This window comes from Aquarana catesbeiana, linkage group LG05, assembly GCF_042186555.1.
Source record: "Aquarana catesbeiana isolate 2022-GZ linkage group LG05, ASM4218655v1, whole genome shotgun sequence".
NCBI lineage: Eukaryota > Metazoa > Chordata > Amphibia > Anura > Ranidae > Aquarana > Aquarana catesbeiana.
The window spans coordinates 195,908,013-195,935,196 of record NC_133328.1 but is presented as its reverse complement, the minus strand read 5'-3'; the positions used below and the strand labels follow the sequence as shown (position 1 = coordinate 195,935,196).

The window sequence follows — 27,184 nt, the reverse complement described above, 5'->3', positions numbered from 1 at the left end:
GATGGATCAGGTTCACAGGAAATGTTGTTGGTACAATCTCTCACTCAATTGGTCCGCTCCACATTTTTGCTGCCAGTAGCGGAGTCAGTCGATGAGCCCACTTCTTGTTTGGGTTTGCTAAAGCCTCCCCAACCTATTCATGCTTTTCCTATCCATTCATTACTGAAAAAGCTTATGTATTCTGAGTGGGAGCACCCAGATAAACAGTTTTTTTCCTCCAAAAAAGTTTTCAACACTTCTTCCTATGGAGGAATAGTTTAATAAGAAATGGGGATTCCGGCAATTGATGCTGCTATATCCTCTGTGAACAAGAACTTGACTTGTTCTGTAGACAATGCTCAAATGCTGAAGGATCCAACAGATAAGAAGGTGGAATTCTTATTTAAAAACAACATTTTTCTGGCAGTTTCAGTGGTTTAGCCTGCGCTGGCAGCGATTGGAGTATGTCAGTCCTTAAAAGACCAGTTTAAAGAGGTGCTCAAGATTATTCCTGATAAGCAGGCCCAAGATACGCTTCGAGATAGAAAATCTTCATTTTCAGTTTTTAGCTCTGCCTTTCGGTCTAGCTAGTGCACCTTGAGTGTTTACAAAGGTTCTGGCTCCCCTCTAGCCAGATTAAAGGCTCAGGGGATAACGATTCTGGCTTATTTAGATGATCTACTCTTGATAGATCAGTCGGTAGTCCACTTAAACCAGTGTTTGGTCACCTCAGTCAGCTACCTGGAATACCTAGGTTGGATTCTCAACCTATAGAAATCCTCCTTAAAACCATTAAGGAGATTGCAGTACTTGGACCTGATCATAGATACAGCTCATAAGTGGGTTTTCTTGCCCCAGGCAAAGATCAGTTCCCTAAGGGAACTGATTGAGGTGGTCAAAGCAAAGAGGAATCCTTCTATTCGACTTTGCATGAGATTGTTGGGAAAGATGGTAGCTTCATTCGAGGCCGTTCCTTATGCGCAGTTTCATTCGAGACTACTGCAAAACAGTATCCTGTCAACTTGGAACAAAAAGATCCAAGCTCTAGACTTTCCGATGCATTTATCCTCCAAAGTGCGTCAAAGCCTCAGTTGGTTGATAACCAAGAATCTTCAGAAATGTCTCCTGGTGTGAATGCAGGGGTTGGCACCCCAGGAAATATGTCATAGATACGATCCTTGCTTTTCTACAGATGGGATTAGAAATGAAGCTGGCCTTGAGTACTATCAACGGCTAGGTGTTGGCCTTATCTATGTGTTTTTTCAACGACCACTTGCTTCACACTCTCTGGTTCGTAGCTTTATTCAGGGGGTAACGCGGATTATTCCTCCAGTTAGGTCACCCCTGAACCATTGGGACTTGAATTTAGTCCTGTGGGTATTACAGAAACAGCCTTTTGAGCCGATACGAGATATTCCCTTGGTCCTTTTGACAAGGAAATTAGTTTTTCTGGTTGCCTGAATAAGTCTCTCTGGTCCTGCATAAAGTACCATTTTATAGAGAACCTGTTCATCCAGATGCCTGTGGAAGTGAGAATAAAAAGCCCTGTGCAAATCAAGGTCCCTCTGGTTGGATATTACATAGGGTTATGGACTTTCTCCATGCCTCCTGCCAGCACTGTGGCTTGGTGATTGGCTGCTTAAGCATTTAGTGCTGCACTATTGGGGTTAATCACATGTTCCCCATACCTGCAAGCATTTATCTAGTGTGTATTTTTGGTTCAGTTGGTGGAGTTTAGTGTCAGGGGAGTAATTGAAAGGTTTGAATTTACAGGCGGAGGGACATTTAATTGAACCTGTTGCTTTTTCCTAAATGGACAAGTCATTGGTTCACTTACAGGTAATTCTCGGAAATGCAGGTCTGCCATTAAGTGATTGCACTTGGCCAGCCTTTCCTGTAGGACACTTATATGATGGTGATATTAATGTCAAGTTTTGTTTTTTGTTTTTTTCTAAACAAACATGTTATAACCCGCTCTGTGCAATGGTTTTGCACAGAGCAGCCTGGATCCTCCTCTTCTTAGGTCCCCCCGCTGGTGCTTCCGGCTCCACCCTCCTACCAAATGCCCCCAGAGCAAAAAGCTTGATGTGGGGGCACTTGAGCAGGCTCATTCCCAAGCCGCTGCTCTGCATGTCCATTCAGACACAAAGCCGTGGCTTGCCCCCATCCTCTTTCTTCTCATTGGTTCACTGGCTGTGATTAACAGCAGCGGGGGCCAGTGAGGAGGGAGAGTCCCTGGAGATCCGAGACTCGCGCACATGGCTGCATCGAGATGGGGCTCAGGTAAGTATTGGCGGGGGGGGGATGCTGCACAGATTTTTTACCTTCATGCACATATCTGCACCCCTGGTTGTGGCGCAGTCCCATTTGCTTAAATGTGTTAAGCTCAGTCGTGCAGTACCGCCTACTGAACGCATAACATGATTTTCCCATGTGCAGCTGCCTTTGCAGGGGAAGCAGTTGGGAGGAGGTAAAAGTACAGTTCAACTCCCCTATGCTCTGGCAATTGGACTGTCCATTCTAACCTCCAATGCAGGACTGTGGGCTCTGCATTGGACTTGATTATGTCAGAGAACCTGCATCTATCAGAGCATAGTGCAGAAGAGGCAGGGGGTATCAGTCTTACAGCCTAGAGGAAACCTGCAGAAGGAGCAGATTAGGTAAGTGAAAGCACTGTTTGTGGTTCCCTAGCGCTAAACATAAATTTAAGACTTGCAGTGCGGGGCATCCCTACTGCAAGGGGGAATTTATTTCCTTTCCCTGCAGTTCAGTTTTAATCTTATTGTATTTTTCCCTGTTATACATTTTTCTCTTACTTCTATTTGAGGTGTAATTAAAAAATTCTCTTTTATCTATAGAGCACAAGAGTAATGTGGACTCCGCCACTACGTGAAAGCTTTTCATATCCATTCCTTGTTCTGCAGATGGTACTGCTTACATACATCTTAAGGTACGGATGTTTACAGATATTCTGACAGAACAGAAACTGAACATTCCTGATTTCTCCCTCCTCGACTCCCCAGGACATGTGACCCCCCACCCCCACCCCCTTTTTATGAGAGACCGCCTTCAAGATCACAGAAATTAACCATTGGTCACTTTTCTCACATGGGGTTTCCTGCCACTCAGGTCTCAGCCCATCCTCTCTTGCCAGCAGAATCCACTCCCAAGCAGAGGAGGTATCCCTGAGTCCAAATGTAGGCGGCCACACCCCCTGCTATTCTAGCAAAACACCACTAATCCTCTACCAACTTTGGTAGGGGCGCTACATGAAATCTCTCTATCTCAAAAAAAATTTGGAGATGCAATCTGTCTTTGCAATATTTGCTTTCACTTCAAATCGTCATGCCTATTGCAAGCAAAAAGCAACTGCACAGTTTCAAACATAAACATGTTCTTCATCCAGCTGTGAGCTTGATCATAGTTACATAGTTAATCAGGTTGAAAAAAGACACAAGTCCATCCAGTTTAACCATAAAAAAATAAATAAATAAGTAAAAAATCATAATTTGTAACAGTGTATGTTTTCACTCAAGAAATCCCATTCATAAGAAAATGTAATGTTAAAGGCAAACAAATTTTGAAGTACTTGCGAAGGACATTCGTCAAGTCTCTGATGGCATTATGGAATGTATGGACAGGATTTTTGCGTTTGAAATTCTACCAGTGTATAGCCAGCAATGGCCTTCTTTTGTAACCTACTAAACCCAAAATTCGAGACCATACAAAACCGGGTATTTTAGGACCTAATGTCTGCTTTTGACAAGATTCTGAGATTTAAAAGTTTAAAATGCTGATAGTATAATTTTACATTTACAATTTGGTGTTTGTTTTATAGGACAACCAACATTGGTAGAAGAAGCCTCATTGCACTTTGTGCTTCTAATGTCTTTTTTATGCTTCCATGGCAGTTTGCCCAGTTTGTTCTTCTAACGCAGGTAAGCTTTCCAAACATTGTATACCTACAGCACTATATTGTCGTACTGTTGCTGTATTACTGATGATGAAAGTAGATAATACCAGTGTATATGAATTGGTGCAAATAAACTGTATAAATATGTTTTTTTTTTTAACTTTTTTTTGTGGCAAAACTTGATTGACATTACTTTTTTTTTTTTTTTCAAACTTGCACTGCGCCACAAAGCAATTCAGTAATAACATCACTGGATCTAAAATAAGTTATGCTTTAGTAGCATGTTGGAATGTTGGTGGGGGGCAGAAAGGAGGAACCAGGGAAAGGAAAATATAAGCAGACAAAACTATGGCTTTAAAGCAGGGTTCCCATTTAAAAAAAAAAAAAAAAAAATTAAAAGTCAGCAGCTACAAATACTGCAAATAAAGGATGGAAAAAATACCGCGCTATAGGATGGTGAAATAAACCGTGCAGATAGTGACACAAAAACTGACCTTCATCAATTATAAAAAAAAGTTTTCAGGACCCTAAAAAAATTGAATACCAATAGGAGCAGCCGCTAAATGTGGGATACACACAAAAACAAATAGAATAAAAGGTAGCAGCGCTAATAACATTAATACCAAACATTCAATTGTGATATACACCAACATAAAAAATATACAAATACTGCAGCTGCTGACTTTTAATCGGACACTTACCTGTCCCAGGGTCCAGCGATGCGGGGGATCGAAGCCCCGCTCGTCCCCCCCGGCATTTTAACTGTGGGTGCCCGGCTGTGGCGTCACAGCCGGGCACCCACTACTCATGAGCGAGCCACGCGCTGTCACTGGCCCGCAATCATCTGGGACCGGTCACGTGTCCCAGATGATTGACAAGAGGGAGGGTGGAGAGGCGATCTCCCTTCCTGCGTTGAGGAAAGTGACGTCAGGAGCCCAGGCACCGAAGGAGGCAGACTACGAGGGACCCCCTAGCAACAGGCATTTAGAGGTGAGTAAAAAAAAAATTTCTCCAAATGTTGTGTTTTATTTTTTTTAAGCACATTACTATTTTTTTTTGGGGGGGTGGAACTCCACTTTAAGGCCTCATGTACACTGCTGCTGGTAAACTGACGTTTAGAAGCAGTTGGGCGGGTTTTTTTTTCAGCTGCCCTTCAACTCTCCTCTGTTATCTTACCAGTACATGTACACAGGGTCGTTTATAGTCGTTTTCAGGCAGTTGAGTTTAGAAGCATTTTTTGGAAAGCAAAAAAATGCATTCAGGATGTATTTCCAGAGGCATTTGAATCGCCAAATGCCTGTAACAGCTTGTAAACGCAGTAACCCACGTTTAGCCGCATTTTGGTTATAGGTGTTTTTTAATGGAGATACATTTCTGACCATTTGCAATGCAAAAAATACTTCTAAACGCAAACACGGCATGTAAATGTGGCACAAAGGACGTTTTTAAAAGTCGGTTACTAGCTGTCAAGTTCCATCATTCAGGAGAAGTTTTAAAATGTCCGTGTACATGAAGCCTAAGACATATCTGTAAATCCAACAGTATCATGATCTATATTAATTGATTTTTTTTTTTTTCAGATTGCCTCACTTTTTGCTGTATATCTCATTGGCTTCCTGGATTCAGACAAGTTTTTGAAAATTCTCTATACACACATGGTAAGGAGTGTTATATTATGCATTTATAACTATTATATTATTATTATTATTATTATTATGTTAGCAATCAGACTGATGGACCATATTAATAAAATGGTCAAAGTAAGACTGAGACAGGAAGTTGTTTGGTGGCTTTATTTAATACATTTGCATAATCTTTATACAGAATTATCTAAGTTTATATTACTCCATACTGTGGATAAAAAGTGTGCTTGAAAACCTAGATTATCAGTTCTAAAATACTGTTAAACTTCGTAGACACAAGTATTTTTGCAACTTCATTTATTGTACTGCTCCTCTGAATGACATTTACTTTTATTCCACGTTAACAACACTGCTTTTGACTTGTCTACAGGTTTCATTGGCACTGTGTGTAATACTGATGTTTGGAAATTCTATGCTGTTGACCTCCTATTATGCTTCATCCTTATTGATTATTTGTGTAAGTACTTGGAAAATGGAAAAGCATTAAAGCGTTTTTTAACCCAAAATAAAAAAAAAATATGGATCCTGCTCCTTTAAAGCATGTTATACAGCACATTTGACCCCCTGTAACACCTAAATAACCTGGCTGATCCTGCCAGTTTCTCCCCACCCCTCTGTAAACTGACCATGGTGTATCTTGGATGCTGAGACCAGACACCGTGGTCAGTTTACATGCCTCTGTCATTAGCAGCCTGCTATCTGCTCCCCTCTCTGCTCCTGTGTCCTCCTCCCCCCCTACCCTATCTGTCTGTGTGTGCCCCCCCCCCCTGCTCTCCTAACACTAACCTGTATACACCATCAGTACTGCCTCCTATTGCAGTGTCCCCCACTGTGAATGATTTACAAATATAAATTGCGATCACATGACCAGACAGCTCTCTCCTCCTCCCCTCCAGACTGACATCAGCAGTTGAATCTCAGCCCTGCCCGCTGCATCTCTCAGAGGAGAAAAGGAGAAAGCTGGCCAGTCATGTGATCGCAATCTCGGCAGTGAAATTAGGTATTTGCAGCATTTATTTTTTATAAATCACACACACACAGGGGGATACTTCAATAGGAGGCAGTGCTGATGGTGTATACAGATTAGAGTGGCTTAACAACAACTTTAACTCCTGTTCTTTGTACAGTTTTTGGTGGTCTGTTTTTTTTTGGTTTTGGAGACCTAGCCCTGCTATTATGATGCACTTCAATAGCTTTTACAGCAAGTTTGTCACTTACAAATATGTTTGCATTCTAAAGATGCTTATATTTTACAGCTGATTGTTAGGAAGAGGATAATTGCAAGCCTTGAAATGAATAAGTTTGTGAGTTGGGTAAGCTTTTGTACAACTTTTTTCCTTTTTTGTTTTAATGACTTTTTTGTGTATTTTATTTCAGTAGAGCAATAGACTGCTATCCTGTATGATTTTTATGTAATATTGGAATAGAATATGTAGTAAAGTTGATAGTGACTAGGAAGTACCCTGAAACATCTGCTTTTACCTTGAATTGGCATTTAGAATTTGCAGTTGTCCTGCTCTTTTTAGCTGCAATGTGAGATTACTAATGGTATCCTGCTCACTTCTGCCTTTCATTAATCTTAAAGTGATTGTAAACCTTCAATATTTTTATAAAAAAACAAACAAACATGCCTATACGTACCTGCTCTGTGCAATGGTATTGCAGAGCAGCCCCGATCCTTCTCTTGTGGGATCCCCCGCCGGCGCTCCAGGACCCTCCTCTGCATCAGGTGCCCCCACAGAAAGGCGCTTTCCCTGGGGGCACCCATGTGGGCTCACTCCTGAGTCCCGCTGCTGCATCCATTGACACAGACAGTTGATTGATTTGACTTGGCCCCGTGTCACAGGGAGCCAATGGCTCTTTCTGCTATTAATCTGTCCAGTGAGCTGGTGCACATCGCTGGATCGGATCGTTCTCGGGTAGGAAAAAGGGGAGGTCTTGGGGAGGGAGCTTCAGCACAGAAGGTTTTTCACCTTCAGGTATAACTAAAGGCAAATCTTTTTTTTTTTTGGATTGGAACACCTGTCAGTTTGTATTGCTGTCTGTGCCCGTTAGGGAGATTCACCCTCTCTATTTGTCCTGTTTACCATTATTATTGAAAGTGAAAGTAAAAGAAAATCCCAAATTTTAGGTTGTCCCCAAAAAAGTAATGCCGCGTACACACGACCGGACTTTCCGGCAGAAAAGGTCCGACGGAATCATTTCATCGGATATACCGAACGTGTGTGGGCTTCATCGGACTTTCTCTTTGGGAAATTTTGACGGACCTAGAAATAGAACATGTTTTAAATCTTCCCGATGGAATCAATTCCTATCAGGAAAACCGTTCGTCTGTATGTTATTCCGACGGATCAAAAAGGACGCAAGGGCAGCTATTGGCTACTGGCTATTTAACTTCCTCTTTCTAGTCCCGTCGTACGTGTTGTACGTCACCGCATTCTAAACGATCGGACTTTGGTGTGATCCTGTGTGCGCAAGTCCGTTTCAGCGGAACTCCGTCAGAAAAATTGTCAGTTTATTCTGACAGAAAAAACGGTCGTGTGTATGCAGCATAATAGAGGGGAAATCTTTTAACCTCCCTGGCGGTATGATTATTTCGGATTTTAGGTGCTGAAAGCGGTACAATTATTTTGCATGGAAATTTGGCGTTTTATATTGTAGGTCTGTAATTCTTAACAATAACACACTTAAATCTGTCCAAACCAGAGTCTAGTAGATATCCCGGGTATGATAAAGTTTGAAACACAAAAACATAAATTATAATATAATAAATAAAAATAAATAATTAAAAAAAAAAAGAAAAATTAATAATAAAATAAATTTCCCCACGATTCACTATCGCTCAATTCTGCAAGTGTTCTAATTTACTATCGCTGTTTTCTAGCTGGTCTAAAGCCACTTGTGATGTAAAGGGACACTTTTTGGTTGCTATGGACAATCTCCAGTTTCCAGGCAGAAAGAACAGTATATATAACATAAAACTGCATGCAGGGCATAGGACAAAGCACTGGGGACAAAAGGGATGTGAAATAATTTCATACAGTACTGTAATCTGTAAGATTACAGTACTGTATGTGTTATGGTTTTTACACTTTTTTGAATTTGCCGCCAGGCTCCGCCCCCGTGCGTTGCGGCGCTCGCAGGGAACAGAGCCTGGCACGGAGAGGCTTCGGAGGAGGACGGAGCCCACGGACACTGTGGGGGACATCGCAGGATCCCAGGGACAAGGTAAGTAAAGCCTCACCAAGATCCTGCGATGTAATCCCGAGTGTGGCTCGGGGTTACCGCTAATGGTCCTGAATTTTAACCCCGAGCCACACTCGGGAAAACCGCCAGGGAGGTTAACGGGCACACTAGTTCTGATGACCTGGGGGTCCCTAAGGAATTTTCCTTTTTAATTTGCAGAGATTTTATCTCACTTCCTGTTTGGCTATGGGACAGGAAGTGAATGGAAATATCCACAATGGGATACAGGCGCAAAACAAAATCTGACAGTGGTTATAACCCTCCCTTACTCTATCCAAAATGAGAAAAAAAAAATTGCCTTTTTAGTTCTACTTTAATGCATAGAATGAATTACCATGAAAAACTTTGAAGCACTTTAAGGCTCCGTGCACACTAGTTTATTTGTAAGCTCCTAGTAGCTGCTTTTTTTTTTTTTTTTTCCAACCCCTAGAAGGAAATGGTGTTATCCTATGTGTCCATGCATGCTATATTAGCTTTGTTTTTTTAACCACTTCCGGACCGCCGCACGCCGATGTACGTCCAAACTTTGCCGGCGGATATCGTTGTTATGGCAGCAGTTAGCTGCCATAACCCCGGTATCCCCGTTTTCGTGCGGCTGTCGGATTTCTGATAAAAGTGGTCCCTGCGGCGGATTCGCCGCGAGATCACTTTTATCGGTGGCCGGAAAGGGCTGTGTCCTTCGCCGCGATCCGGAGCCGTCGGTAGCGGCGGAACTGATCGCGTCCGTCTCCCTTCTGTGCCTGGAGCCGAGTGAGGCTAAGATGTCGCCCACTCGTCTCCATGACACTGCTGGGCGGAAGCGACGTCAAAAAGTCACTTCCGCCCACGCCTCTTAAAGGCATTTTTTTTTTTGTCATTTTTTTAAATTACTTTTTTTTTTTTTTTTTTTTAATTGCATTTTAGTGTGAATTTGAGATCTGAGGTCTTTTTGACCCCAGATCTCATATTTAAGAGGTCCTGTCATGCTTTTTTCTATTACAAGGGATGTTTACATTCCTTGTAATAGGAATAAATGTGACACTTTTTTTTTTAACAGTGTAAAAATAAATAAAATAATGTAAAATAAATAATAAAAATGTAAATAAAAATTTTAAACCCCCCCCCCGTCCCGACGAGCTCGCGCGCAGAAGCAAACACATACGCAAGTAGTGCCCGCATATGAAAACGGTGGTCAAACCACACATGTGAGGTATCACCATGACCGGTAGAGCGAGAGAAATAATTCTAGCCCTAGACCTCCTCTGTAACGCAAAACATGCAACCTGTACAAATTTTTAAACGTCGCCTATGGAGATTTTTGAGGGTAAAAGTTTGACGCCATTCCACGAGCGGGCGCAATTTTGAAGCGTGACATGTTGGGTATCAATTTACTTGGCAAAACATATTTCCCAATATAAAAAAAAATTGGGCTAACTTTACTGTTGACTTATTTTTTTATTCAAAAAAGTGAATTTTTTCCAAAAAAAGTGTGCTTATAAGACCGCTGCACAAATACGGTGCAAAAAAAGTATTGCAACGACAACCGTTTTATTCTCTAGGGTGTTAGAAAAAAAAACATATATAATGTTTGGGGGTTCTAAGTAATTTTCTAGCAAAAATACTTTTTAAACATGTAAACACCTAAAATCCAAAATGAGGCTGGTCCTTAAGTGGTTAAGCTTCAGCTTTTGGGAGCGGTTTGCCAGCAGAAAAAAAAAAAAACTCTGTGTGCGGTTTTATTAACTTTTTGACACTTTTTTGGCAAATGAGTAGGCCATACCCATTCACATGGGGGGGGCTGGGATCTGGGGGCACCCTTGTTAAAGTGGGCTTCCAGATTCCGATTAATAGGTCACCCCCACAACCACCAGGCCAGGGTTGTGAAGAAGAGGCCCTTGTCCTCATCAACATGGGAACAGGGTGTTGGCCATGTTGGGGGCATGTGGCCTGGTATGGTTTAGGAGGGCACTCGCTTGCTACCCCCTCTTGACTTGTGTCTGACAGGTTCTCTTCCCTTATCTGAATTGTATTAAGCCCTTTTTTGGCATGTTTTTAGTGTTATTAAGCAAAAACAAATCCTGTTTGTTAAAGGGATTGTAAAGTCAGGTTTTTTACCTTAATTCATTCTATGCATTAAGATAAAAAGACTTCTATGTGCAGCAGGCCCTCTAACACTTACCTGGGGTCCCTCTCTGTCCAGCGATGTCCCCAAGTGTCTCAGCTGTCCAAGATTCTCGTTCCTGATTGGCTGAGAGACACAGCACTGGCGCCATTGGCTCCCGCTGCTGTCAATCAAAGTCTGCTAGCCTATCAGGAGAGAGAGGGGGCGGGGCTCCATGTCAGAATGGACTGAATGGATGTGGCTTGGGTGCCCCTATAGGAAGCTGCTTGCTGTAGGGGCACTCACCAGGATGGATGGGGCCAGGAGCACAGAAGAGGGACCTGAGAAGAGGAGGATCTGGGCTGCTCTGTGCAAATCCACTGCACACAGCAGGTAAGTATAACATGTTTGTTATTTTTATAGGAAGAAAAAAACGAGACTTTACAGTCACTTTAAGTACATCCTACGATTTAGCTCTAAGGTCAACATCCTATAAGCACCCAGCATTGGTTACCAGCCCCTATCATGGCTAGTCTCAACCTTCGGCTCAGCATTTAGGTAAAAAGTGGAAGCCACACTTCAAAAAATATTAACTAAGAAATTGTTCTTCAGCAAAATGGTGGCCATCTGCACACAGACACCGATTCCCTGTTGCATAAATGTAATGCGATGGGTACAAGATGGCTTTGACCCCTGTTCTCCACCTGTAGAGGACTCCACTGACGAATTTCGCCCCCAGCTGTGTCATGCATACCTGTCTTAGTCAAGCACACCCCTAAATTTCTTTTTCCATCTTTTTGTTATTTTATGCTGATTAGGCAGAGATGTTACATTTTGAGATATTTGTAGTTTTTCTAACATTCTTTTCAAGTGTAGGTGCATTTGGGGATTAAATGGTCTTAAAGTAATAATAAAATATATATTTTTTTCTGTCACTAGTGATAGGCCTGAGCTATACCATAATGTGAGGGCTAAATATTATTAATTAATACCCACTTGGAGATTGGCTTGATACTTCTTTAAGTCATTGTGTTTTCCTCACAGGATTATTTGCTGTCAGTCCGTCTGTCTGTCAGTTTCCCTTTTTAGCCAGTAGATGGCAGTAGCACTCGCATAAGAATAGTATGCCAATACAGTACCAGAAAAGATTCTAGCAATGTAGCCAGGACTATGAACGGCCAATCCCATGCAAGAAAATCAATTCAATTATTGTTCTTCCTAACTGAATAATTAAAATCTGTATATGGTCAGGTAAACAAAATTACCTGAAGATATTAAGATGGCTGCTCAAAACTAGGTTTTACCTTTTTAATATTGGATCCTAGTGTAGTGACTGGCCAGCCAGACTCTAAAGGAGAGAGGGAAATGTAGTGGAAAGTCAGAATATTCAGTACAAACAGTGAAATTCATTGAACTCCACATGTTTTTATGATTGCAGGGAGCAAAAATGTCCATCCCTGTAATTTACCTGTACATCATGGTAATCTTTAACTTTCAAATACAGTAGATGCTTTTGCATTGACATTCAGCTGCGAAAGAAGAAATAAAAGGTGTTTTCCACCTATTCATTAAACTTTTATTATCCATGAGAAACTTCCGCAATAAACCTTAAAAAAATATATTAGGAGTAAATAAAAAATATATACTTACCTTACACCCTGTGTCCACAGCACCCAGGCGAGAGTGACCTCACAAGCCTTCTGGCAGCTTTAATTCAGTGCATAGAAGAGCAATGGTTGCCCAAAGACACAAGGCAGTGGTCAAATTCAACCTCTGGATATTTCATATGCAACTTTAGGGGGGGGGGGTTTCGTTTTTTTTTTTTTTTATTGCCTGGTGTACATGTTTGTGCACTGAGCAACAACTCATAATAATGCAAAACAATTATCTAAATTTTCCCCTAAGGTACTTCAGCCCTAATTGGATACTTGTACAGTTATTTTGGAAATGCAGTTGTTTTCTGAGCTCTATGTATCCAGCCAGATTGTGTGACAATCATCCAATGTCCATTGCTACCCATGCTTATGAATGCCGTTTCATTGAAGAAAAATCTTCCTCTGAAGTCGGCTGAGAAACTGACGCTTCTTGGAGTGTTGATCTTCTGGTCCTCTTGCTGTACTTGGTGGTTCCTCCTGCCAACCTCCACGTGACTAACATGGTTGCAGCTTGTTTTTACCTTACGCTTTAAGTTATTGTTGGCCTTGCTTTTTGGTATATCTATTTTTCTTGGGTTACTGCTGCCCTGATGCCTATCTATTATTTTATACTTCTAGATTTTGCAGGTCTTGTCTTGGATTTTTGGTACCGTAATCCTAAAAGCACTAATTTCTAGGATACTGGGTGTTAGAGATGATGTAAGTATTACATGTTACCACGTGTGCTTAGTTAATTCAAATATGTTGCTATCACATTTATTATTCTGAGTAAACTAATCTATTGTAAAACAGTACAGTACATGATACAGGCATAGTGTTCATAGAGCCGAGGTTATGAGCACATGCCTTCAGGTGATTGCACACTGCCGAAGCTTTCGCGAACCCGTCCCTCCAGGGCACCCCCGCAGTAACCCTATCCTACCCTAGCAGATATCTGTTTTTTGCTGGTTTTCTAAGTTGATGTACCACTTCTCTGCCCCAAAGAAATCATTCTAATGCCGCGTACACACGATCGCACCTTCCGACAACAAAATCCATGTTTTTTTTCCGACAGATGTTGGCTCAAACTTGTCTTGCATACACACGGTCACACAAATCTTTTTGGAAATTTCAAACATCAAGAACGCGGTGATGTATGACGAGCTGAGAAAATTGAAGTTCAATAGTTCAATAGCCAGTGCGGCTCTTCTGCTTGATTCCGAGCATGCGTGGAATTTTGTGCATCGGAATTTCCGACAACGGATTTTGTTGTCGGAAAATTTGAGATCCAGATCTCAAATTTAATTCCAACGGAAAATGTCCGATGGAGACTACACACGGTCGGAATTTCCGACAACAAGCTCCCATCGGACATTTGTTGTCTGAAAATCCGACAGTGTGTACGCGGCATTAGGCTTAACTAGTTTTGGCTTCAGATTCTCCAATACATGTTCAGTCTGGGGAAAAAACAATCCTTGGTTAGCCAATTATACACATTGCAAACAAGTTCTTAGTTGGTTCTGTTTTGTAGATGCTGAACTAGAAATTATTGTAACTTCTTTAGGCAAACTGCTAAGAAAAACATTATCATTCCTAGTGTTGTAAAAAAAAAAAAGAAAAGAAAAGAAGCTTGGCATCCCTCAAGATATGCAGTCCCCTTTCTAAACACATTTTGGAATGCCTTAGGATAGTGCAGGGAATATCTTAAAATGTACCTTAAAGTGGTAGTAAACCTCGGACATGAAATATGAACCAAGCATATCCCTCTATAGCGTATACTTGTCTCAATTAGTGTCTGCTGCTTTGTTCTTCTGCTATCAGCATGAATCACTTCTGACAAGTTTTCCTGACACCAAGAGAAAAGTGGTGATAGGGGAGGTATCTCCAGCAGATTGCCAGCCTCATATGTTCCTATGAGCTGTGTGAGGAGATGTCTCTTCCCTACAATCAGCTCTCAGACCTCTCCTCACAAAACTCTGTAGTGTGTAACTTCAGTTCTCCACCCCCTTTTTCTCTGGAATCTCAGACAAGCTTTATAAATTATGAACTTTGAACAGGAGTAGAGGAGAGAAGACTGCAGATAAACAAGTGCAACTGTTTCATCTCCTCGCTTGAGGATAGATCCTTAACTGGGTATATGTAAGAGTTTACAAGCACTTTAAGCCTCTGCTTACTACTGATGAATGTAGTAACTTAATCATGCAAGCGGGAATTGTTATTTTTCTAGAGGTGTACTATACACCTGTGTGCCCTATATGTTGCCAAATTTAAATAGAAAGATGATTTCAAATTTTTTTTAAATGACAGATTATGTAACAAATATCTTTTTTACCCAAGATGGGGGGTTCTTTAAATTTTATTTTTTTTTACAAACAGAATTGCTCTTTATTAGAAACATAGATGGTACATGAACAGTAGGCATTCAAGGTTTACATAGTACAAAGGTAAAGTAGGAGACATCCCAACAATTAAGACATATCAGTATGTTATCCAAAGAACATAAAGAACATAGATTTAATAACCACCAATGAGGAGAAAAGAAGAAACATTTAACAATCCAACCATGGTTGCCAGATTTTCTCATAATTTTGATATTAATATATGTCAACTTGTACATTGGCAGGACCCCATTTATGATAGATTCCCATGAAGATAACGTGGGAGGAAAGGGGGAAGCCCATTTGAGGAGTATTTCCTTTTTAGCATAATACAACAGGTACAATACTAATAGCTTGATATATCTAGGTCTTTGCTCATCATCGTGTATGCCCAGGAGTGCAGGGGAGAGACAGCTGTAGACGGTTGTTGATGAGATAAAAAACTGCCTTCCAGAATTGTGCCACCCGTGGGCATGTCCAGAACTTATAGCGGAGTTCCACAAAAAAATGGAACTTCCGCTTTTCGGAACCCTCCCCCCCTCCGGTGTCACATTTGGCACCTTTTCAGGGGGGAGGGGGGTGCAGATACCTGTCTAAGACAGGTATTTGCATCCACTTCCGGCATAGACTCCCACGGGAGTCTATGCCTCTTCCTGTCCCTCCGCGCTGTCTCCTGGGAAACACACAGGTCCCAGGAGATAGCGGGGACCAGTTACGATGCGCAGCGCATGCGCAGTAGGGAACCGGGAAGTGAAGCAGCAACGCTTCACTTCCTGATTCCCTCACCTAGGATGGCAGCGGCTGCTGCCGAGAACCGAGCGGGTTATCGGCGTCGGCTGCCGACATCGCTGGACCCTGGGACAGGTAAGTGGCCATGAATTAAAAGTCAGCAGCTGCAGTATTTGTAGCTGCTGGCTTTTAATATTTTTTTTTTTTAGGTTGATGTAGGTGGACCCCCGCTTTATGGTAATAAGTGCCCTCGGTCATAAGACCTCTGGGGATATATTCTGTGCAAATTCTGTGGTGTTAAAAACACACTGTGTAGGAATTTTGTCTGAATCAGTTTGTCCCTGGAAGCTATCACTAACTTGGAGCTGTCCTCAAAACAAGCCTCTCTATCCAGTGTAGGGATGTCAGCCTGCCATTGTTCCCACAGCCTATCCATCTTGGGTGACTCTACTCTGAGAAGAGTTACATAAAGCGCAGATGAGGGTTTAGTTAGTGATTCCTGTGCCAGGAGATCTTCAATCTTGTCAGTCGCAAACATGGACAAGTCAGGGAATTGGGAACGTACAGCATGTTGTTTTTGTAGATATCTAAAATACATCCAACGTTGTAATCTGAAGCTAGCTAGTAGATCCTTAAAGGGTAGGAGCATACCTGTGTGCATAATATCTTTCAGTCTCCGAATACCAAATCTGGCCCAGACCTGCGGGCCAGGGACCAACCTGATATGAGCTAGAGAGGGATTAACCCACAGAGGTTGGAAAGGAGACCAGTGATTGGGTTTCATAAAACGAGCCCTAGCAGCTACACCCTCAGCGTCACTCTAGTAGGGAGTGGAAGGGACAGGTATGCCCCCAAATCTCTATAGACTAGGTTGCCTAGCTCTGTAAGGGATCCCAGACAAGCCGCCTCCAGGCAGACCACTGCATTCGTTCTCAAGCACAAAAACCACCAACGGACGGTGACAAGTACGGCAGCCCAGTAGTAGGTTCAGTAGTTGGGAAGGGCCAAGCCACCACAACTACCAAGAAGCTGAATGGTAGACTTTGCCAAATGCGGAGGAGCACCCGCTGATAAAAATGAACTGACACAGCGATCAACTTCTCTGAAAAAGGAGCATTTCACCCAAGTAGGACAATTGCGGAACACATAGAGGAACTTGGGGAGAAATGTAATTTTGCGCATGTTAATGCGGCCAAGGATTTTCAGGGGTAGATTAGCCCAAGAGGTACATTCCTCCTGCAGCTGTAACAAAACAGGGTGAATATTAAGACCATAAAACATATTCAAATCCCTGGACACTGTAATGCCAAGATACTTAAAGTCCTTAACCCAATTTAGGGGGGTATAAGCTGACGAAGCCCTGGCTCCCAGATCCAACGTTAAAAGGACCGACTTGCTCCAGTTTATCTTGACACCAGAGAAATGCCCAAACTCATCAAAGATTGCCAGAGCGGCTCTCAATGCGGAGTTCACATCAGCTAAGTATAGCAGGGTGTCGGCTGCATAGAGTGAAATCTTTTCCTCCAAGGGGCCGATCACCCAACCCTCAACCAGTCGCAAGTCCCTCACCGATATGGCCAATGGTTCAACTCCAAGGCAAATAGGCTTGGCGACAGAGGGCACCCCTGTTGGGTGACTCTAGAGAAGGGGAATAATGCTGAGAACCTATCATCGGTGCAAACTCGGGCCTTAGGATTTTTGTAGAGCATTCCCAACTATTGGAGAAATCTAGGGCCAAATCCAAACCTGCGCAATGCGTTCCACAGGACGGGCCAACTCTAGTACCAGCATTGTCATGAGCAGCTGACAGGTTGAGAAAATAGCTTGGCATCAGCATTGATCAGAGAGATCGGCCTGTACGAGGCACAATCCTCTGGATCCTTACCGGGTTAGGGCACTAACACATTGGGGGCTTCAGACATGGAGTCCGGCAAGGAGCCTAAGGTCTGGTTCCGGGTGCATTACCCAATTGCATGTGTCCCAGGGCAGTTTGAACTTCCTCGAGCGTGATGTCCTTGTCTAGCCCATCTCTAACTTTGTCCTCTAGGACAGGAAACTTTATACGGTCCAGGAAATTATCTAGATCAGAGGTCTCATAAGTCACCCTAGATGAATAAAGGGTCTCAAAGAAAACTGAGATTAATAGAGCCCCGTGTTGTCAGTAACTCTCCTTTGGCCTCCCTAATCTGTCCTATACGAGTAGCCACAAATTGTCCCCTTGACAGCCAAGCAAGAAGCCGCCCATTTTTGTCTCCATATTCAAACACCCGCTGAGCAGTAGTGAGTAGGGTTTGTCGGGTTTGTTCTAGCCTAAATACCGTGAGCTCCCGAAGGGCATGGTGCCAGTCTGCATATCTAGTCCTATCCGGGCCCACAGCATAGGCTGCCTCCATCTGATTAATGGTCCCCTCAAGTTGCTCCAGAGCATGCATATTCTCCCCTTAACCAGGCTTTAAAAGCATCCCAGACCATTAGTGGACTAGTAGAATCAGCATTAGTGAGCCAAAATTGACACAAAGCTTCTGGGATGTCCTCCTGTATCTTGGGGTCCATGATCCAGAATCTGGACAGCCTCCAGACCCCCCTGCCAGCAGGTGTGGACAAATAAAGAGTGATTAAAAGCGGGGCATGATTTGAGGCACCTGGCTAGGATGTAGACGGTCAACACCCGCTTTAGGGCTCAGATGAAGCTAAGTCAATTCTTGAAAATATTCTATGAGCGGCGATGTGGCACATGTATTCCTTATCAGATGGGTGAAAATGGCACCACACATCCGACAAGGAAAATGTATTCATCCATTGACAGGCCCGGGGTGCACACAGAGGGAGAATGAAGTCTGTCCAGATCTGGAGAGGGGGCCAGATTGAAGTCTCCCGTAATTATCATAGGAGGTGGTCATATGCATAATAGAGTACAGCAAAGTAACCTCAGCTGGGGGTGGTAAATAGAGGCCAACAATTATAAATGGAATACCTGAGATGAGGGCATGTACTATTGCATATCATCCCCCTGGGTCGGTCCTGACCTCCAGGAACTGAAACGGCAGGGATGTGTGCATGAGAATACTAACCCCCCCTAGCATAATTAGAGTAAGTAGCGTGATAATGAGCACTAACCCAGGCTTTTTTCAATCCTAATATACAAGTCCATTACAGGTAGGTGGGTCTCCTGAGGTATACAAATATGGGGGGAGAATCTTCACAAGAAATTGAAAACCAGGGGTCGTTTTACAGCAGAGTTCATCCCACGTACATTCCATGAAATTATGATAACCATAGTCATTTATCAAACTACGGTAAATACTATAAAGAAGGGAGAAAAAGACCAGGCTGACTGAGTTACTAAGTGCACAGGGGGAAGCAGTCCCCATCCCAGACACCTACAGTATACCTTAAATACATCACCGCTAAAAAGCAATAGTACCAAAAGAGCAAGAGCATAACAAAACTAAAATAAAAACAAAGATAACAATAAGCGAACATAAACCAGAGCAGCAACGGCATGCTCCCCCCCCCCCCCCCCCCGCCGAACCCAGAGACCTGGGCTAAGCATGAGTCCCTGAATTTGCCCCAACAGAGTAGTTAATGTATTAGAGAGGCGTGTGTCCAAAAGCAGGGACACAATGTCGTTGCCAAGACAAAATATGTTTCAAGCAACAGTAGAGAACCTTCCATGTAGGTAATCCAACCAGAGTGGTTCTGAGGAAAACCTCAGCAGGACCAATATCACCTGGTCAGGCCCAGAGATGTAAACTTCCATGCAGATTTGAGTTTAGTGCTGACTGTAGAAGTGCTTAACCGATCCATCATCTCCCAGCACTGATTAATGTGGAAGTGAAGTCCTGCTAGATCGCTTCAGGCTGGCCCCTTTTGCAGGTATAGCTATGTAAAACATTTAAACGTAAGTGCCTATATGTTTTAAAATCCAGTAATACTGTCTCACCCCACTCTGCACATGCTCAGTTGCTCTCTATTTTTAGACACTGCCAAGTTTGTAGAGGCCAATCTGCTGACAGTCTTGGGCTTGGTTCACACCTATGCAGTTAGCTTTTGATCCATTTCTGTGGGGAATTTTGCGGTTTTCAACATTTTTGTCTCATTTTTCATGCGTTTTTTGTTTTTTTTTTTGGCCAATTTGTTGGGTGGATTAAAAAACACAAATTGCTGCAAAATCGCATCAAAAATGGACTACATGGTTTTCTGCAGCATTGGTTCAATTGAAGTCTATTGAGCCAAAAATGCACAGTTTTGCTTTTAAAGTCCCTGACTTTTTCCAAAAACGCAGCAGCTGAAAAAAGCATAGATATGAATGTGTCCCATAGGAAACCATGCTAAATGGATTTTAGTTAGTTTCTGCAAAAAGCATTAAAAAACACATAGGTGTGAACTGAGCCTTAAAGTGAAATAAAACTCTCCTATCCTTTTACAGCCAAGAAAGCTGCTCCTGTTTAATCTGCAACTGCCATGGTGCTGCACATGTGATCAGTTCTGACACCAGCCATTTGATGGTTAGATGGGTTGGTTGAGGATACAAGCAAAAGTGACACTTGGCATTCAAGGAATATAACTGTTTTTTGAAACCGTTAAATCAATGGGTTTAGTTCCACTTTATGATTTACTGCTGTTCAGAGGCTCTGCAAAATGGCTCAGCAAAATGGCTGCTTCCAGCAAGAAGAAACAGTAGCAATGTGGGAGGCAATTTATAGCACACACTAATTATTAATGTGGAATGTATGTTCCTTGCCAATGAACAATATTTTTATCAAGTTATGAGTAAATTTTTTGCTTTAAATCCATGCTTTCAGATTGATAAGCAGAAACCGCTACAGTAGCTTTTCATAAGAAGATGACAGCATTTCATTTACTATTATTTTATTACTTGATATAATACTTCCATATTCCACAGTTATTTACAGTAAGAGCTGAATCATTCAGGCTTCTGCCCACAAAGGGGAGTTTTATTATAGTACAGAGTCAAACAGACACAAATTACAGAGCTCAGTTGATCAAAAGGTAATGAAGTGGTTTGAAAAATGTGAGATTATGTGAACTTCATACTGACATGGCCCTGATGAGAACCCAAGACTCCAGCTCTGCAAGTACTGTACACTCTTAACCACTTACGGACCGCCGCACGCCGCTATACGTCCTGACTTTAAAGAGGAATATCGTGGTATTGGCAGCAGCTAGCTGCCATAACCCTGGTATCCTCTTCTTCGGCCAGTGGTCCACTTTCAGATAAAAGTGGTCTCTGCGGCAGGTTCACCGCGAGATCACTTTTATCGGTGGCGGGAGAGGGGGCCCCCCTTCCTTGGCATGGAGATGAGTGAGGGGAAGATGGCCCCCACCCGTCTCAATACCGTTGCATGGTGGAAGCAACGTCAAAACATCACTTCCACCCATAGCTCTTAAAGGGCCATTTTTTTTTTTTTTTTTTATTGCATTTTAGTGTAAATATGAGATCTGAGGTCTTTTTGACCCCAGATCTCATATTTAAGAGGTCCTGTCATGCTTTTTTTTCAATTACAAGGGATGTTTACATTCCTTGTAATAGGAATTAAAAGTGACAGATTTTTTTTTTTTTACAGAGCAGTGTAAAAATAAAAGGTAAAATTAAATGAGAAAAAAAAAAAAAACATTTAAACGTGCCCCATCCCACCGAGCTAGCGTGCAGAAGCGAACGCATACGTGAGTAGCGCCCGCATATGAAAACGGTATTCAAACCACACATGTGAGGTATCGCTGCGATCGGTAGAGCGAGAGCAATTATTCTAGCCCAAAGCCCCCTCTGTAACTCAAAACATGCCACCTGTAGAATTTTTTAAACGTTGCCTATGGAGATTTTTAAGGGTAAAAGTTTGTCGCCTTGCCACGAGCAGGCGCAATTTTGAAGCGTGACATGTTGGGTATCAATGTACTCAGTGTAACATTATCTTTCACAATATAAAACAAAAATTGGGCTAACTTTACTGTTGTCTTATTTTTTAATTCAAAGAAGGGTATTTTTTCCAAAAAAAGTGCGCTTGTAAGACCGCTGTGCAAATACGGTGTGACAAAGTATTGCAACGACCGCCACTTTATTCTCTAGGCCTAGGGTGTTAGAAAAAAAAAATGTATAATGTTTGGGGGTTCTAAGTAATTTTCTAGCAAAAAAAAAAACAGTTTTTAACTTGTAAACAACAAATCTCAAAAAGTGGCTGGGTCCAGATGTATTCTGAGTCTAGAATACACTTTAGACTTATGAGTGATGCAGCACCCACTGAGAAGTTATGTTCATAATTACTTTTAAATAATATACTGGAATACTTCACTGTGCGTACTGTTTTTTTGTTTTTGTTTTTTTTTTCAGGCACATATATTCAACATACTAAAATCAAAGTTTACCAGCTACAAGGATTTTGACACTTTGATGTATACCTGTGCGCCTGAGTTTGACTTCATGGAGAAAGAGGTAATCTGTTTTTACTTGCTGTTTGTGTAAAATATTCACGTAGATAGGTTTTGTTTTTGTTTTTTTATAAAGGAAACTTTGTTCTCCTAACCGAAATCTGCAAAAAAAAAAATGTTAAAAAAAAATTCAAGTTAAGGCAAACGCCATATTTATTAAATATTTACATGCACCGCGCAGCCTATTGGTACATTCCAAAGTAGCTGTTGTCGTTTTTTCAAATGTTGAGCTTTATGCGTTTTTAACTGCGTGTTTTGACTTGTTTGTTAAAGCAGAGCTATACACACCTTGAATTCAGCGATGCGCTGTCCCTGGAACTCCCCTCCGGCTGCTGCCCTATTTAGGCAGCCGGCTTCCTGGGTTTTGATTTCTTGTTGTCATTGGCCGGGCCGTGATGACGTTGCTCCCATGCATGTGCTGAAGTTCTGTCCGTTTCGGCATTACCAAATTTGTGCAGTGAGCTGTGCTTGTGCACTGTACAGAGGGCAGGCAGGTAAGTAGATTTATTTTGCTTCTTCTGCATTAAAAATCCTGCCTGTCTGCCCATTTTTTATTTTAAGGGTCTTTTTCCACGCAGAAAAACGTGCATTCATTTGCCACATTTAGGGTGCCATTAGCAGTTAATGGCACTGCAATCGTGACACGTGGTTTTTAAGTGTTTCATAAACAGGCATACAAACGTATGATTTTGCACGCATTCACAAAATGAATAAATAAATAAAAGAGATTTTATATCTCATTGCTAACAGCTATAATTGCGTGTGTATTGCTGCGCAATGCTGGCATAGTGAAATCTGCAATATCACATATGCTGCATTGGACTAATGCCTAAAAGAGAAGTTCAGGAATTGAAAAAAAAACAAACATTTATACTCGCCTAGGTGAATGCAGCATCTGTCCCCTCGCTGCCTCTAAGATAAAGTACTAAATGATCAAAGACCGCTGATTGTTCAGTTCCCAGTCTTCAGTGAGCAGAGAGCCGGTGACTGCCAGTCTAACCGGCGGCTCTCTGTTCTGCCCTTCCAGCACTCACTGGAGCACGGGGCTGTGGAGAGGGCGGGAGCAGAGGCTGAGCCAGCTGCCGGTTAAGGCTGCTAGGTGGATCCCAACATTAAACGCAGGATCAATCCAGAGCCTAGACCAGTGAAGTGCACTCCTGAGACCCACAGGAGAAGTAGGGCCAAAAGTGCTTCGGACCTACTTTTTCTTTAAAGTGATTCTAAAGGAAAGAATTTAAAAAATATATACTTACCTGCTCTGTGCAATGATTTTGCACAGAGCAGCCCCAATCTTCTTTTTGGGTCCCCCGCCAGCGGTTCTGGCTCCTCCCCCTGCTGAGTGCCCCCAATAGCAAGCCTCTTGCTCTGGGGGGCACTCAAGCAGGTTCGCTCCCGAGCTTCACTCCGTGTGTCCATTCACACACGGAGTGCGTGCTCGGCCCAGCTTGCTTAATTGGCTCGCTGGCTGTGATTGACAGATGGGGTCAGGTAAGTATAAGGGGGGCTGGGGGGTGCACCCAGAATTTATTTTATTTTTTTTACCTAATGCATAGAATGCATGCCTTTTAGAACCTCTGTACCGCCCTACCATTTCATTCTGGAAATGTTTCAATATTTTTCTGTTTTCCTTTTCTTAATAAAGTTGCTCACTGATTAAAAAAAAGATATTTTCAAAATACTGTTTACAGAAGAGATTAAGGAGTAAGGCTCCGTTCACATCTTGGCGTGTAATCACAGTTGCACAAAAGAAGCTCATGTACTTCTTTTGGGCGGCAGGCGTCCCACGATTCTGTTTGTGGGATTTTACTGATCGCTGTGTTTGGGGGTGCTATTGAAATTGACGGGCACCGCACTGGAATGCACGGTGTCCCGCGATTTGCCACTATTGTGAATTGCGGTGATTCCGCCCACGATTCGGAACGCAGAGATGTGAACAGAGCCTAAATGAAGAAGGAATACAGACACAAAAAAACAGGCGGGATTAATAGCAAATGCTTATTCAACTTAATTAAAAGAAAACCACTAGTCTTGGGATACCCCTTGGCATAGGCAGTTGGAAGTACAGGCACAATTTGACCACCTTTTCTGTTTCAATAGTGTTTTATTCAGTTTTAACAAGTGGTTAAAATGCAAAAGTTTTGCCAACGCAGGGGGCATTGAAGTTGGAAAAGGTAAGGGCAAAATTAAAGCGACAAGTAAAAAAAATGCAACAGTAGTAAATTTAAATGAATGTTACCGTCAGGATCCAGGGGTCTCTGAGAGGCTCCCCATAATTACGGGGCACCCCCTAGGCCCCCTCGAAACGTGGTGCAATGTACAGCCCAAAATGAACTAACAAGGCTAGAGGAGCAGAAAACAGAAGAAAGTTAGGCATAAAGGTGAAGCTAAAGAGAGGGTGTTCGCTCACCTACGGAGTAGGAAGCTAGAGAAGGGATAGGGAAGTCTAGGAAAAAAGGGACGGTCAGAAGGATGGGCACCAGGAGATGGGGGGTGGGGGCTGGGGATCATCCGGACCATCCATCACAGGTGGCCCAAGCTAGCTGAGGGGAGGGTAGGAAAGGCATATGCCAGCCACGGTTCCCAAATTTTGAGGAGCTTGGCATGAGTGCCCCCACTGATGCTCGACATCTGCTCATTAAGCATCAACGCGGTTATGCGATTTTTCACCCCCTGAAAGGGGACAGATGCATTTTTCCAGGCTTGGGCAATAGTTCTTTTGGCTGACAAAAATAGGTAGATGGCAAGTTTCCGCTGATGAGAAAACAGGACTGAAATTGGACAGTCTAATAAGGCAAACTTGGCCTCTTTTGGTACGGGCAGGTGAAACAACGTGAATAGGAGGCCAAATACCCGAGACCAGAAGCCAATTAATCTAGGACATTTCCACCATATAGGTATAACGTCAACAGCCCCCCCCCCCCTTAGCCACAACCCTGGAAGCAGTGGTCACTGTGAGATGGATTGGCATGGGCAGGGACCCAATACCAACGTAGAGGCACCTTATATGCTGCCTCCAAGGTGGCTGTATTAAATGAGCATTTGGCCACAGAAGACCAGGCCCCGCTCCAGTCCGCCAAGTCTATTTCGGTCGCCAGATCCCGTACAATTTGACCACCTTTTAATACCTATAACATTTGATCCTTCCATAGATACGTTTGACTTGGTTTTCACCACCAGTTACTTTAGAAGGACCAAAGGCAATCAGGACATGTTTTCTAATGCCGTTTACCCACGACCAGATTTTTGGACAGCAAAGGTCCGGCAGAACGAATCCGCCGGACAATTCGATCATGTGTGGGCTTCATCGGACATTTGCTGTCGAAAAATCAGACTGACTTTAGAAATAGAACATGTTTTAAATCTTTCCGACGGACTCGAGTCCGGTCGAAAAATCAGTTCGTCTGTATGCTAGTCCGATGGACGAAAAATGACGCAAGGGCAGCTATTGTCTACTGGCTATGAACTTCCTTATTCTAGTCCGGTCGTATGTCATCACGTTCAAATCAGTCGGACTTTGGTGTAATCGTGTGTAGGCAAGTCCGTTGCGTCCATTGCGAACTCCGTCGAAAGTCCGTCAAAAAGTCCTTCGGAGTTCAGTCCATCGAAAGTCCGCTCGTGTGTACACGGCATTACTTGTCTAACAATTGTTACACCTGTAGCCTGGAGAGTAGTTGTATTGTTATGTTAATACAGGTACACTTTAAACTAATGCAAATTCTGTGTTTGTATATGTTTTGAGTATGCTTAATCCATTTCAAACCTCATTTTTGTTTAATTTCAGACGCCATGGAGATATTTAAAGACCCTTTTACTTCCAGTAGTCCTGCTGATATTTATCTTCATTTGTGCTCGGGTATGTAATTGGAATAATATGGTAGCATTCAGTCATGAATAGAAAAGCAAACTTGAAGGTGCTCTAATTCACAGCGTTGTACAGTGAGGCTGATTTTGAAAAACTGGAAGAAAGTTATTGTGTTGCCAACACGTAAAAGCAAGTGAGTTTATATTTCTGGTCTGAATTGGAAACTTGGCAACTGGGATCTAAGTTTATGAACCAAAAATCTTACTTTAGTCTACGTTTTGCACAACACCCCAGTGTTGTATGCATAAATTCAAGTTCCAAAAAGGCCCTCAAATAGATTGTTGCATGCAGATTTATACTTGTTTAACGCTTTCGTTGCGAGAGCAGTTTTTGTGTTTTTTGAACATTTGTTTAGAAAAACATTTTGACCCTGAAGATTAGTTAAAACCCCCATACATGTTTTCTGAAAGCAGACTTCCTAGAAAATAAAATGTTATTTCTAATTTATTTATATCACATGATAATTAAACAAAGGTTTATACACTAAATTAAATATAAATTAATAATAATAAAAAAAAAACACTAAAACTTATTGTAGGGCACAAATAAAAACACAATATATTATGTAGTTTTTGGTAAAATATAAAATATCAAGTTGCTCTGAGTTAATGGATACCCAACATGTCCACCTTTAAACTTGCACATGTCCGCAAAAGGATGATGAAGTTCAGCGCCTTATATTTTCCATAGCCACACTTTAAAAGCCTCATCGGTTTAGCGTTAACCCCGGATAGTGAGCAAAGAATTATTGCTCTCACTCCGGCGTAAGCGGCGATATGTAATATGGGCATCACAAGCGATTTTTTTTTTTTTTTTCCTATATACATGCTCCCGACTAATGCTTTTATGTTTGTGTGTGTGTGTGTGCATATGTGGGGCAGAGTAGGCAAAAAAAAAAACTTTTGTAGGGGTTTTTAAGTACTTGTATGTAACTTTATTTTTGATATTTTTTTTACTTTCACTAAAAATTTATATCACATAGGGGACAAAAAGTCCTCTATTTTTAAGACTGTTTTTCTCCCTTGGCCCAGCTGCTTTCCAAAGCAGGGAGGGAGAACTTTTCCCTGGTGTCTGTTGGGAGCAGCTCGGGAACAATGAAGAAGTGGAGGCTATTGATCATCCTGTGTTTGGTTGAACATGAGCTCATGTGACCTCCTTTTTAATATAGAGATTTCGATCCGGGTGAACATATTAATTGCACACAGTGTGGAGGGGAAGATGGTAGTTTTCGAAGCACTGAAGAATAAAGTAGGACTATAGGCAAAACTTTTTA

At 42.3% G+C, this 27,184-nt stretch overlaps 1 protein-coding gene across 1 annotated transcript in view; it reads left to right on the top strand.

Annotated features, from left to right (window-relative positions):
* DPY19L1 (dpy-19 like C-mannosyltransferase 1) overlaps positions 1-27,184 on the top strand; it is a 123,191-nt gene that overhangs the window by 42,536 nt on the left and 53,471 nt on the right. Inside the window, exons 9-16 of the mRNA XM_073630473.1 lie at positions 2,838-2,929; positions 3,818-3,917; positions 5,473-5,550; positions 5,906-5,992; positions 6,792-6,848; positions 13,135-13,215; positions 21,952-22,053; positions 25,831-25,902. Of these exons, the coding sequence (XP_073486574.1) occupies positions 2,838-2,929; positions 3,818-3,917; positions 5,473-5,550; positions 5,906-5,992; positions 6,792-6,848; positions 13,135-13,215; positions 21,952-22,053; positions 25,831-25,902 (669 nt within the window). The remainder of the gene's footprint in view (positions 1-2,837; positions 2,930-3,817; positions 3,918-5,472; positions 5,551-5,905; positions 5,993-6,791; positions 6,849-13,134; positions 13,216-21,951; positions 22,054-25,830; positions 25,903-27,184) is intronic.